General features: G+C 38.5%; 1 protein-coding gene across 1 annotated transcript; it reads right to left on the reverse strand.

Moving 5' to 3' along the window:
* Positions 1–2508: 2508 nt before the first annotated feature.
* LOC133105139 (interleukin enhancer-binding factor 2-like) lies at positions 2509–3957 on the reverse strand. Its single transcript, XM_061211077.1, has one exon. It carries the CDS (start codon positions 3888–3890, stop codon positions 2718–2720), a length of 1173 nt encoding a protein of 390 aa, XP_061067060.1. The 5' UTR covers positions 3891–3957; the 3' UTR covers positions 2509–2717.
* Positions 3958–15056: the final 11099 nt, after the last annotated feature.

Consider the following 15056-nt stretch of genomic DNA (forward strand, 5'->3'; position numbering starts at 1 on the left):
CTTTCACTATCGCGGCCTCTCTTGTTGCGGAGCACAGGCTCCAGATGCGCAGGCTCAGTAGTTGTGGCTCACGGGCCTAGTTGCTCCGCGGCATGTGGGATCTTCCCAGACCAGGGCTTGAATCCGTGTCCCCTGCATTAGCAGGCAGATTCTCAACCACTGCGCCACCAGGGAAGCCCCAAATTTTGGCTTTTTTTGTGACTCAAAAGCATAAATCTTTTTCTAAGGTGAAGGATTAATTTTCACAATGGAAAAGAGTTAGTCTCTTCTTGTTTTACACTTTAAGTGTGAGAGTTGATTACACAGAAGCAGTTGATACAAAGTATTACAATGGGGGAGAAGGACAGGAGCATAAATGAACCACAAGCCAAAAGGTAGTTTCTGAACACCACTCTGTAGGTAAATGCAGCTTTGCAAGGAGCTTTTCAAAATCATTAGGCCACTAAGGTTCAGTTGAGCCTATCACACAAATCATCTGCTTATTTATTTTGACCAACAAGTTCACAGCTCCTTCTCATATTCCATGTCTCTGGATCTAGATAATAAGATTATCTTCATGTGAGAGATAAATTGGAGACTGACAAGTCACAGGCTTCAAGGGACATGAAATTCTATCTTCAGATTAACAATTGGCCTCTCCCAGAGTTTCAGCTTTTCCAGATACAAATTCCCGAAATATTCCACAGTTGACCTCTCTAGCTATAGCACATGTAGGCACCCAAGGAATGGAAGTGATGCAGTTGATGCAAGAAAGATGGCCAAGCTTAAGTGGAGAAGGGATGGTGGAAGTGGGTATTGGTTGAGGTTGGAAACCTTTGCAGAGAATATATTCTATATGTTTGGCCTCCTGCTGCCCCTCTAAACTGAGCTTCCTGAGAAAACCATATCAATAGGAAAGAAAGGAGAGATAAGATTTGCTTAATTTATTAAGCAAAGTCCACTGCTTGATTTCTTATAAGCTGTTTTCATTTCTTTAAGGTCAGGGTATATAGTCCTGTCCTTTGCTTGCTACTGATTTCATTTTTAATGACAGCATGGTGGACATCAATGGTTTGCAATGGTTTTCAAAATTATTTTTAGGAGTGGAGCTCTTGCTTCAAAAGAAATATAAAATAAAGAGAATAGAAGGTCTAGAGCTCTGTCTGTCCAACTTCTCCTTTAAGCACGTCCTCTAACCTCGAGACTCTATGGGACATAGTTTGAAGGTCACTATAACGTGGAAAGAGGTTTTGAGTAGGAGTTTAGGTCTAGAGCAAAGATGATTCTGGTTTGAGTCTAGTTACTTTTATGCCTTTGTAACCCTGAGTAGATAACAATAACAATAATAGCAATAATGGTAGTAATGTAGTGAGTGCTCTCTAAATGCTTGTTATTATAATTAGTAATAATAATTATAAAGATCGTTTATAGGGCATGCTCCATGTGCCAAGCACTGAGCTAAATTATATAAAATGCATTATTTCCTTTAAATACAACAAGCCTAAGAAGTTTAGGTGAGGTTACCAGAATAGAGAGGTTAAGTCATCTGCCCGAACCCATATAGCAAGTGATGAGCAGGGAGGGGACACAAATGCAGGAATATCTGACTAGAGAGTCAGGGCTCCAAGCCCCATGTGTGTGCAGCTTTACAGCCTCAGGGTCCTAATCTGTAAAATACAGAGATTGGATTAAGTGATCATTAAGGGTTTCAAAAAAAATTATTTCCTTAACAGTTGTGTGCTGAGCTTTAAAAAGAACAGAATTGCAGCTTCTATCTATTATTATAATCATCTGCTAGAACCTACTTCTCATCACTCTTTATAGGATGACATGCTTTACCCTTTTTTCTAAAGCCCTCTTCTATAAATCATTAAACCCATTACAGTTCTACCCAGTTTACAAATTTTAACTGGCATCACCAGTAACTTTACTGTCTCACTTCAACCCTCCTCCTTTTTTTCTTATCTCCTTTAGCAGAGAATTTGGCATTTTCACAACTTAACCAAAAGTCAGTAGATCATTGTTCATGTACTATTAGCTTGATGCAAAGGGAGGGTGGTGTTGTGGTTATTTTTCTAGCTTTGTCAACTGAAATTCTCTAGAAGCAATGACATCCCTGTAGCAATGAATGGAACCCATGGCTAGGTCTTGGTTTCTAAATACTGTTCTCCACCAAAATGAGCATGTGGCTGTGTTTGTGACTTTGACATGTGCTGTCCACCCCTGAGTGTGTGGTAAAGTCACTGTGACCGAGTGGACAGAGGGCATTGGTCATGGCATTGGCGGACTGGTTTTGTGACTCACCAGCTCAGTGAACCCGAGCAAGTCAGATTATTTATGAGGGGGTCAGTATATATATATATTTTTTCCCTACTAGGAAGTACTTTAATCTTTTTTCTTAGTAAAAAAAAATTGCAAACACTAACAGTTCACAACATTTCAACAACAAAGTACTGGTTGAGAGAGGTTTCCAGGAGCTCGAGATTCTAGAGTATCAGGAATAAAAGTTGGTATCCTGCTTCACTATAGATGGATGGCATAGGTCATAAATGGGAGACTTCTGGCTACTAAGCCAGTTTCAGAACGCAGTGGAATGACAATTCCTTCTATAGTGTCTTTTTAATCTTCCTTCCTGTCTCCCCTATCCCTCAGAAATGCCACCACATAAAGCCCAGCAGCAGTTAGCTTAGGCTCCAGTCTTCTCCTTGGGTAAGAAAGGGGGTGAAGAGACAGGGAGGTCACTCCTGAGTCTCCATGCTTTCCTCTTCCTCTCCTTGAGGTGGCTCTTCTGTATTCTCCTCCTCTTCCTCTCCTTCCTTCTTCTCTGGTGGCTTCTCATAAGCCTTTTCTGAAGGTGTCACTATCACTCCATCCCAAGTAGATATTTCAGAAGCAAGATAGCTGGCATCACCCTCCTGGCCAAGGATCTTCCTAAAGCCACCATGTGAGAGGATTCGGACCAGAGTCTGAGCTGTGTAGCAGACCATATCCTGCTGTTCCAGAGTCATGACTGTGTGTACTCTGAAGTTGCCACTCTCACAGGGGTCAGTGATACCCACCGACCCTGGCAGGAAGAGTCCTGCAGCCAGAATCTGCAAGCATCGTCTGTATGCCACATTTAGGGCCAAAGGCTGTCTGGTGGGGTTGTTCATCACAGCATAGTGCCCAAGTAGGTCAAGTATCCAGGGAGTGAGGGGCTCAAAGCCAGGAAAACGAATCCTCAGGTCCTTCAGCAGTCTGATGAGAACTTTAACTGTGGACTGAGAAGCATTTTCCTCAAACCAGCGGGCATGTCGGATGGCTGCTAAGGCACTCTGCAACACCTTGATATCCAAGTGGAGTTCTGGGTCCAGTTTTTGGAGATTGGGTGGCACTGTTGTAATGAGAATCTTCACTGTAGCATCAGAAGAACTGATTTCAAAGCCAGTTTCATTGGTCAGCATGGTCAAAACTTCAGAAGGATCCTGTGCCCTTAGGCTCTCCACGACCTTGTTCCCTAGTGCAGCAATGGCTTCCAATGTTGGCAAAATCTTTAGGATCACCACCAGGTCAGCCACATTGTGTCCTGTAGTCATCGTTCCCTTTTTACACGATCCGGCTTGTCGGACTTCTTCAATTTGCACTTCAAATGTCCCTGGAGCCACAATCAAATTGTCAATCACATTGTTAATTTTTGTCACCAGAGAAAGGATAGAGGCCTGTTCAGCAGAGTTAGGAGCAAGGTCCTGATTCCTCTTCAGCAAGGCCTCACTGAAGGAAGTTTCATCAGGCGCTGGCTTGACCCGGGGAAAGGCCATTTCACACAAATAGAAATCAAATGGGATATGTGGCACAAAGGGCCTGAACCCTCCTCCTGGGCCTCCTCTGGAACCAAAGCGCCTGCCACGACCGCGGCCTCTGTCACCCCTCATGGCGTCCTAGAGCCCGAACAATGGAGGCCACACCAACTGCCCCTTTCCTCCGAGGGGCAGACAACTGGAGAGGGGTCAGTATTTTTTACTGTGAAATAAGAAGGTTTGACTTGCTTCTTGCAATCCATTTTCCACTCTGTAGCCAGGCGTTCTTTCTCAAAAGTGAATTTGATCCATATCACTTCTTTGCTTCCACCTGTTTGTTGGCTCCACGTTGCTCCAAGGATAAAGCCCACCTTCTGTAACATGATATGAAGTGGTCCCTGCTCATCCTTTCTGAGCAGTGTTTCTTCTGCTCTTGTCCCACCCACCCCCAGCGTATACTCTCCATATGCTCTGTGATGCAAATTTACTAACTTGCAGTTCTTTATGAGCTGTGCTCTCTCACCTCCACATCTCTGCTCATGCCCCTCCTTATAACCTGTACAGTTTTCCTTCCTCTTCTTTTTGCCTATCTATGTCTTTCTCATCTGAACTGGATGTCATTTCTTCCAGAATGCTTTCCTTGGGCCCCAAATGTAATTAAATGCTTTCTGTATGTGTCTCTTTAGCCTATACACTGTGTTGTAATTACTTGTATTGTACTGGTCTGTCCTACTAGTCTCTAAGCAATTAGAAACTATGCCTTGGTCATTGCCATATCCCTAGGGCCTAACACAAGCCCAGCACCTGGTTGTGGGCTCAAATATTTGTTAAATGAATTAGTGATTCTTTTCATCTTCTCTGACCCTCAGCTTACTCATCCATTATGTGAAAATAATAATATGTATCTCCTGGATTGCGATGAGGATTGCCAGAGACAGGGTACGAGAATGCACTTTGCTAACAGGAATCACTATCCCTGCATAAGATGGGAGGGAAGACTTGCTTTCTTTCTGGTATGCAGTTTCCTCTTATCCGGGGTTGGCAAACTGTGGCTCACAGACCAAATCCAGACCACCTCCTGTTTTTGTATTACCCCCAAATTAAGAATGATTTTAAAATTGTTAATTGGTTAGATAAAATCAAATGAAGAAGAATATGTCACGACACGTGGAAATTGTGTGAGATGCAAATTTCAGAATCCGTGAGCAGTTTTATTGAGACTCAGCTATGCTCATTTGCTATGTACTATGGCCATGTTTGTGCTACAATGGCAGAATCAAGTAGCTATGACAGAGACCTACTGGCCCACAAAACCTAAAATATTTACCTTCCAGCCTTTAATAGAAAAAGTTTGCCCACCTCTAAACATAAAACTTCTTCTGTCCCCTCACTGCCCAACCCCTGCTTTGGGCTTGGGTTCTGCTTTGATGTCTCAGCCTTAGAGACATTTGATATTTCATCACAGATCTAGAGGGAAAGAGTTGTTTCTTACTTATCCCCAAACAACCATATGAGTATCTATGCAGAACACAGCAGGAGGTTTCCACAAAGGTATTTCATATTTGAGCCTGTATAATGCAGGGGATTTAAGAACAAAATTACTGGGTTCCCCTATAAACTATCTCATTACTTGGGTTACTTGCTAAAGAAAGGGTTCCTTCTGGTTTTCTCAGATTAATATGAGTCTGAAATTCGTTCAGATGTGTATGATTTTTTATTTTCTGTGTGAGGCTTCCTTTTTATTGCATTTTTAAAAAGAAATTAATGGAAAGGAACTAAAAGCCACAGCAGTTCCCACTTTAAAAATGAGGGGCTCAACAAATGGAAATAAAACAAAATTAAAATTAAAAAAAAGAAATAAAACAAAAGAAAAAATGAGGGGCCAAGGGGTATTAAAATTAGATTCAGTTACATGGTTGGAAGTGAAGGGAGAGAGAAAGGAGAGAGGGAGAGACACAGAGACAGAGGGCTGGAGAAACAGGGAGGGGAGAGAGGAGAGTCGGAAAAAGTGACCAAGAAGTACAGTGGTCATCTGATGAAAAGACAGGCAAGCTAGAAATCCAGTTTAGGAAGCTGGGAGCCCAGGAAGATGAAAGGAGAATACCTCAGGAGTCAGCCTGGCTCTGTGAGGACATTTTTGTGGTAGTTAAATTTCTTGCTGCAGAATCTCAGTAGTTGTTTGGCATCAGAGTCTCCCCTGTTCTGTCTCCCCTGTCTGTGTGGTATAGCCGTGGTTGTACGTGAAAGAGAAAACTTAAAACACTCTGTTACGCAGAGGAACGTGATGTACCACCCTCCAGAGAAGAATCCAGTGACTGCCTGGACTCCAAGCTGCATTCCTGAGCTCCTCTGAGGATGTAATAAACAAGTTGTAGGGTCCAGAGATTCATGAGGAGAAGCTTCGACGTTGTGAAATACTTCTGACATCTTGGTTGCTCCATTTGGCACCGAAACATGCTTTGTGCGAAAACAATTTTTTTGACAATGTTGTAGACTGGTCTAACCACTAAACCACCAACTCCTCCCCTCTCTGCCTTCTAAAATTGCTCTGACAAAATAAAAAACCCCAACAAACACAATATTACAGGATGATGGAAAAGCAAATACTGAGGGTTAGAGGGTGATGATATAAAGTACATATGTGTGCTTTCAGTTTGACCAAGTTTATAACACACACTGTGTGTGTAAATTCACAATTTGAATCTATAAACTGGAGATACGACACTGAGTCGGTTTGGGAAATTGCATAGTCTTACATGAGCCAATGGCTGCTACCAAGTGTTTTTTTTAACTCTTTAAATTGAGAGTTTTTACTAGATTCTGAGGATCAGCTTAACTCGCCTTGGATAATTGTATCATCCTCACCGCCGCCGCCCCCCAGCCCCCCGCCCCGTTTTTTACAGTGCTTTGAAAGAGCAGTTTAAGTTATATCAACTAGAAACATATGCTTCAACTTCATCTGTGATTGGTATTTCTCTTTACACAGATGTGGCAAATTTTTGGTGCCTGTAAACATTTTCCTTTTAGGGGAAGGGACTGGATTTATGGTGTAGAATTCCATTGACCTATATTGGGTCAAAGTATCTGGGAGATGCTTATTACATAGTGTACCTGTTCACTAGAAGAATTTCCTTTTGTTTATATGCCCAATTACAATGTAGTTTATAATAAAATGCTCTTCCAGACATCAGCTTTCCAGGGCTCATTTTTTCTTTCTGTTAACATAAGCAAAGCAGTGTGTACTTGGCTGATTATTAATCAGCAATTTGTAGATGTTGCTTCTTTTTCCTCCTAAACCTGGGATGGGCAACAATTTTTCTATCAAGAACCATAAAATTGTAGGGGAAATATCAAATAAGACCTCAAAATTTTAAAAAAACAATAATAATAAAAAAGAAAACTAGAAAGTGGTTTGTCAATGTATTTTTTTAATTTAAAATATTAAAATGTACAAAAATAGCAATCATTCATATTTTCACTTCCCAGTGTTAAATATTTATCATCTTGGTATATTCTTATGCTTTAAAAAAATACTGTTATTTTTGTAAAAAAAAAAAGGGGGGGGCTCATTATAAAGAATTCAAAAATAGAGAAAATATAAAGATGAAGATGAAATAACCTCAAATGCTACCATACCCCCAAATCATTATTAACATTAGATAAACATCATTTTAGAGTCTATCTTTTTATGCATATATATAGACAGAGCAATTAAAAATTTTTATTAAGATGAAATCTTACTATAGAAGACACTTTAATGAAAAAAGTGTACGTTTACTTGAATTTAATAGAAGAAAAGCTGAAGGAATTGTTGAACTTCAAATAAATGTTTCTATAGACAAGATACATTATTTCCTACAAGTTTCCTCTCAGAAAAAAAGGAAATTAACGCATGAAAAGATGCTCGACATCACTAATTATTAGAGAAATGCAAATCAAAACTACAATGAGGTATCACCTCACACTGGTCAGAATGGCAACCATCAAAAAATCTGCAAATAATAAATTCTGGAGAGGGTGTGGAGAAAGGGAACCCTCCTACACCATTGGTGGGAATGTCGATACAGCCACTATGGAGAACTGTATGGAGGTTCCTTAAAAAACTATAAATAGAGCTACCATATGATCTAGCAATCCCACTCCTGGGCATATATCTGGAGAAAACCATAATTCAAAAAGATACATGCAGGGGCTTCCCTGGTGGTGCAGTGGTTAAGAATCCGCCTGCCAATGCAGGGGACACAGGTTTGATCCCTGGTCTGGGAAGATCCCACATGCCGTGGAGCACCTAAGCCTGTGCACCACAACTACTGAGCCTTCACTCTAGAGCCCGCAAGCCACAACTACTGAGCCTGCGTGCCACAACTACTGAAGCCCGTGCGCCTAGAGCCTGGGCTCTGCAACGAAAAGCCACCGCAATGAGAAGCCTGCACACCGCGATGAAGAGTAGCCCCCACTCACTGCAACTAGAGAAAGCCTGCGTGCAGCAACAAGGACCCAACACAGCCATAAATAATAAATAAATAAATAAATAAATTTATTAAAAAAAAAAAAGATACATGCACCCTAATGTTCATTGCAGCGCTATTTACAATGGCCAGGACATGGAAGCCACCTAAATGCCCATCAACAGAGGAATGGATAAAGAAGATGTGGTACATATATACAACAGAATATTACTCAGCCATAAAAAAGAATGAAATAATGCCATTTGCAGCAACATGGATGGGCCTAGAGATTGTCATACTGAGTGAAGTAAGTCAGACAGAGAAAGACAAATACCATATGATATCGTGGAATCTAAAAAAATGGTACCAATAAACTTATTTACAAAATAGAAATAGAGTCACAGATGTAGAAAACAAACTTATGGTTACCGGGGGGAAAGCATGGGGGAGGGATAAATTGGGAGATTGGAATTGACATATACACACCAGTATACTAATAAGGACCTACTGTATAGCACAGGGAACTCTACTCAGTACTCCGTAATGGTCTATATGGGAAAAGAATGTAAAAAAGAGTGGATATATGTATATGTATAACTGATTCACTTTGCTGTACACCTGAAACTAACACATTGTAAATCAACTATACTCCAATAAAAATTTTTTCAAAAGGAAATAAAAAAAAATAATTAGAACAATTTTAAAGTTACATGTGTCGTCTTTGGTAGCATTCTCAGACTTTCTCCCATTGCTTCCCAAATTTTGTTAGTATTTTTGCATTGTCTGGAAATAGAACGTTTACATTTTTTTTCTGTAATGGTAATTCTCTTAGTTCATATAGTTCAGTATTTATCTCAATATTTAAATGGATTTAATGCTTATCAGAGTCTTAAAATCTGGATGTTTTTATTTCTATGCTCTTTATTTTGATTCATATTTTAATATTTCCGCCCCCCCCCCTGAGAAGTGCCTATGAGTGTTGTATCTCCTGAATTCTGTCATGTTTGAGGTACCCATCACCCGTGTAGTCGAACAGCATCTTGGCTGGGTACCATGTGCTTGGATCACAGCTTCTTTTTCACATTGGAACTTTATTTCATTGTCTGCTTTTTCCCCAATGTACATGATTTACTTTTCGGGCTGTTCTCTTAAAGGCTTATTTCTTTATCCTTTATTTTAATGATATAACTGGGCTATGCTCAGTGTAGAGGGTTCTGTATCAAACTTTTCTGTAAAAGAAAGGACCCTTTTAAGCTACAGATTCAGGTTATTTTCCCCCCTTAGTTTCAGGGAAATTCTCTTGCATCATATATTTTGCTTCATTTTCTGTTTATTTGTTGGGTTTGCTACCTCAAGGACACCGATTATCCTCATGTTGGATCATATTTGTTTCCTTCCATATCTATTAGTTCATCTCTAAATGTTCCAATTTCTATTCTTTAACTTTATTTATCAGGATTGGCTCATCTTTCTTCTATGCTAGTAATTTGATTTATAGCAATAACTACTGTGTTTCTTGTTGTTTCTAAATTATTTATTAATTCCTTAATCCTGTTGTTTGGGGCCTCTATTTGTTTCCTTAAGTCTTCAGTCACTTTTTCCATTTTGGTTCATTGTTGTTATTATCAGGCCTTTGAATCTTTGTTTTGTCCAGACCATGTACTTAAGTTAGTCCGTAGTGTAAAGCAATTTTTCTTCTGGTCCTTCATGTTTTCTTATTATTTAGTCCTTTGTCTTTCCTTTGCTTTCTTCCTTCCTTACCATATAATATTTATTTAATTTCCATGCCATTTCTTTTTATCTTGCTCACGTTCAGGTGGTTCCATTCAGGCATTTTGTTTGCTCTGATGAAATGAGGTTTACTTCTTGATTTTTTTTTCACATTATATAAAACCAGTTTGCTTTTCCCAGCTATACGTTGATGGGTGTATCCTTGTGTTCTACACTCTTTTCTATAACCCAAAAGAATGACAACAGAAGGAGAGAGTCCAGCTTGGATATTTTCAGTCTTTGTTAGATAATCTAGACCTTGCTCATTATTTTGAGATTTTGTTAATAGTTCTGTGTCAGGGTCTGCTTGATGGACATACTCCTTTCCTGTGGGAATGTCACCTTGACCCCTGGACTGTATAACTGTGGAGCTTTTTTTTTTTTTTGGTACAGCCAGTCCCGATGTTACTCCCTTTTCCCCCAACAGGCTTCCTGTCCCCACCCCACCCCCGACCCCCATTACTCAGTTTGAAAAGGGAAAAGATAGTGACTGGGTTGGTTTCTTTCCAGGTTTGATTTGATCAACTTGGCAGTATAATTTCTGGGGGTTTGGGCAGGGGTGAAAGCAAAACTGTGCTACCTCTCTGTTTCATTTCACAATCATTTGTGTCTTTCCTCATTTGCTGGTTTTTGAAGTTTATAACATTAACCTAACCTTTTTCCTTGCTTTGTGGCTGTTAATAATTTTCCCACAGCTTTAATTTTTTTTTCTGTCTGATTTTGTTAGATACTTAGAAGGGAATATTGTGATTCAATTGAAATATATAATCTTAAAGCTAAGACAGGATTAAAAAATTATATTCCAGATAAAACAGATGATTTAGATGTAAATTCTATGTCATAAGCAGTTAAAATGGAGGAAGTTGGGAAGAGATATATGATAATCTGAAACTATAGCAGAGAAAACCCAAGAGAATAAAAGAACAATAGAAAAGAGCAGGGGCAATAAAAGAAGAGGGAAATTTGTTAGTTCTGATAATTGCAAAGTAGTGATAAACTGCTCTGGTGGGCAATCTTGTCTCTTTGGACTGAGGGCATTGATGCTGGAAGTGCATTATCACTGTGCTTTGAAATTTTGGTAGGCTTTTCAACTTTTGAAAAACAGTCTTTCCTGTTCTGGGAAATAGCTTAGCTGTTTTTATTTTCAAGCTGTAAAGTTTATGTTTGAAATGAAGTCTTATTTTCCTATGTAACCTTGAAATTTTAACAGAGGCTTGAAGCAATTACTCAGGTTTTAAAATTTATTTTGTAATCTGAGAATTGTTGACCCATGTGCTAACTATCCTGAAAGTTCCTGTCATCTTGCATCATAGACTGCAGCATTAGAAGGTACTAAGAAAGCAGAGAACATGTGAACACTGGGATGGAGAAAATATAGTTAGGGTGATAATGGAATCAGAATCAGGGAGAAGAGAAGTGGACCCAGACACTGGGTTTGCAAAATCCTTGCAAACATCTACCAAGGGATGTTGTAGAAACTGCGTAAAATAGAAAGTCAAATGTCCACGTAAAAGTCAGCAACTGAAACAGCCATAGAGAGCAGGAGCAAATGGATAGGAAATCAGTGCCTACAGACAAGGAGAGGAAGTTGAGGTAGATTCTCTTCTGGCTCCTTTATTCTACCTTGACTATGAAGAGCAAATTACGAGATGAGAAACCTGAGATGATGGGAAATGATAATTCTGGCTGAGAGGGGAGAGAGAGAGAGAGAGAGAGAGAGAGAGAGGACATCTTATCCCTTTGACATCACCAAACTGTCTAGTTGACATATTTCTCTTCTCTCATACTGTAGGTCTGCCTCAAGATTGCGTTTCTTTTGAATCAGAATTTGTGACTCTTTGATTTTTTAATTTTTCTGTTTTACATTCAGTTTTTGAAATTGAATTAACAAGTTGATTGAGGTAAAACATACATATACTGTTCTTATTTAAAATATGCAATTTGATAAGTCTTGACAGATGTATATACTCGTGAAACCACTAACACAATCAAGATACCATACATTGTCATCAAAATATACAACATTCCACTCCCTTTGCAATTTCTCCCTCCCTCCACATCCTTCTTGATTCATTTTATTCAGCTTTACTGAGGTATAACTGACAAATAAAATGTTAAAATATTTAAAGTGTACAGTGCAATGATTTAACATACATATACCTTGTGAAAGGATTCCCACCAATGAGTTAACACATCCATCACCTCATATATTTATCTTAGCAAATTTTAATTATACAATATAGTATTATCAACTATAGTCACCATGTTATACACTAGATCCCCACATTTCATCTTGTCACTAAAAGTTTGTGCACTTTACCAACCTCTCCCTATTTCCTCCACACCCAGCCCCTGGCAACCACCATTCTACTCTCTGTTTCTATGAGTTCAAATTTATTTTAGATTCTACGTACAAGTAACACCACACAGTATTTGTCTTTCTCTGTCTAGCTTATTTCACTTCCTATAATGCCCTCCAGGTTCATCCATGTTATCACAAATGGCAGGATTTCCGTCTCATTTAGGCTGAATAATATTCTATCATATGTGTATATATATATATATCACATTTCTTCATCCATTTTTCATTTGACAACATTTAGTTTGTTTCCATACCTTGGCTATTGTGAATAATGCTGCAGTGAACATGGGAATACAGATATCTCTTCGGGATAATTATTTTTTTCCCTTGGGATATATATCCAGAAATAGAATTGCTGAATCATGTGGTAGTTCTACTTTAAGTTTCTTGAGGAAACTCCATACTGTTTTCCATAGTAGCTGTACAAGTCTACATTCCTACCTAAGAGTGTACAAGGGTTCCCTTTTCTCCATATTCTGGCCAGCATTTGTTATCTCTTGTCTTTTTGATAGTAGCCATCCTAATAGGTATGAGGTGATATCTCCTTGTGGTTTTGATTATAGTTTTCTGCATACAGGTCTTTTGTCTCCTTACATAGGTTTATTCCTAGATATTTTATTCTTTTTGTTGCAGTAGTAAATGGGAGTGTTTCCTTAATTTCTCTTTCAGATTTTTCATCATTAGTGTATAGGAATGCAAGAGATTTCTGTGCATTAATTTTGTATCCTGAAACTTTACCAAATTCATTGGTTAGCTCTAGTAGTTTTCTGGTGGCATCTTTAGGATTCTGTATGTATAATATCATGTCATCTGCAAACAGTGACAGTTTTACTTCTTTTCCAATTTGTATTCCTTTTATTTCTTTTTCTTCTCTGATTGCTGTGGCTAGGACTTCCAAAACTATGTTGAATAGTAGTGGTGAGAGTGGACATCCTTGTCTTGTTCCTGATCTTAGAGGAAATGCTTTCAGTTTTTCACCATCGAGAATGATGTTTCCTGTGGATTTGTCGTATATGGCCTTTATTATGTTGAGGTAGGTTCCCTCTATGCCCACTTTCTGGAGAGTTTTTATCATAAATGGGTGTTGAATTTTGTCAAAAGCCTTTTCTGCATCTATTGAGATGATCATATAGTTTTTATTCTTCAATTTGTTAATATGGTGTATCACATTGATTGATTTGTGTATATTGAAGAATCCTTGTATCTCTGGGATAAATCCCACTTGATCATGGTGTGTGATCCTTTTAATGTGTTGTTGGATTCTGTTTGCTAGTATTTTGTTGAGGATTTTGGCATCTATGTTCATCAGTGTTATTGGTCTCTAATTTTCTTTTTTTTGTAGTATCTTTGTCTGGTTTTGGTATCAGGGTGATGGTGGCCTCATAGAATGAGTTTGGGAGTGTTCCTTCCTCTGTAATTTTTTGGAAGAGTTTGAGAAGGATGGTTTTAGCTCTTCTCTAAATGTTTGATAGAATTCACCTGTGAAGCCATCTGGTCCTGGACTTTTGTTTGTTGGAAGATTTTTAATCACAGTTTCAATTTCATTACTTGTGATTGGTCTGTTCATATTTTCTATTTCTTCCTGGTTCAGTCTTGGAAGGTTATACCTTTCTAAGAATTTGTCCATTTCTTCCAGGTTGTCCATTTTATTGGCATAGAGTTGCTTGTAGTAGTCTCTTAGGATGCCTTGTATTTCTGCAGTGTCTGTTGTAACTTCTCCTTTTTCATTTCTAATTTTATTGATTTGAGTCCTCTCCCTCTTTTTCTTGATGAGTCTGGCTAATGGTTTATCAATTTTGTTTATCTTCTCAAAGAACCAGCTTTTAGTTTTATTGATCTTTGCTATTGTTTTCTTTGTTTCTATTTCATTTATTTCTGCTCTGATCTTTATGATTTCTTTCCTTCTGTGAACTTTGGGTTTTGTTTGTTCTTCTTTCTCTAGCTCCTTTAGGTGTAAGGTTAGATTGTTTATTTGAGATTTTTCTTGTTTCTTTAGGTAGGCTTGTATAGCTATAAACTTCCCTCTTAGAACTGCTTTTGCTGCATCCCATAGGTTTTGGATCATCGTGTTTTCATTGTCATTTGTCTCTAGGTATTTTTTGATTTCCTCTTTGATTTCATCAGTGATCTCTTTGTTATTTAGTAACGTATTGTTTAGCCTCCATATATTTGTGTTTTTTACTTTTTTTCCCCCTGTAATTGATTTCTAATCTCATAGCATTGTGTTCAGAAAAGATGCTTGATATGATTTCAGTTTTCTTAAATTTACTGAGGTTTGATTTGTGACCCAAGATGTGATCTATCTGTGTTCCGTGCACACTTGAGAAGAAAGTGTAATCTGCTGTTTTTGTATGGAATGTCCTATAAATATCAATTAAAATACCTGTGTCTTTTGGTTGGAGCATTTAATCCATTCACGTTTAAGGTAATTATCGATATGTATGTTCCTATGACCATTTTCTTAATTGTTTTGGGTTTGTTTTTGTAGGTCCTTTTCTTCTCTTGTGTTTCCCACTTAGAGAAGTTCCTTTAGCATTTGTTTTAGAGCTGGTTTGGTGGTGCTGAATTCTCTTAGCTTTTGCTTGTCTGTAAAGCTTTTGATTTCTCTGTCGAATCTGAATGAGATCCTTGCTGGGTGGAGTAATCTTGGTTGTAGGTTCTTTCCTTTCATCACTTTCAGTATATCATGCCACTCCCTTCTGGCTTGTAGAGTTTCTGCTG

This window comes from Eubalaena glacialis, chromosome 14 (genome assembly GCF_028564815.1).
Source record: "Eubalaena glacialis isolate mEubGla1 chromosome 14, mEubGla1.1.hap2.+ XY, whole genome shotgun sequence".
NCBI classification, from domain to species: Eukaryota; Metazoa; Chordata; class Mammalia; order Artiodactyla; family Balaenidae; genus Eubalaena; species Eubalaena glacialis.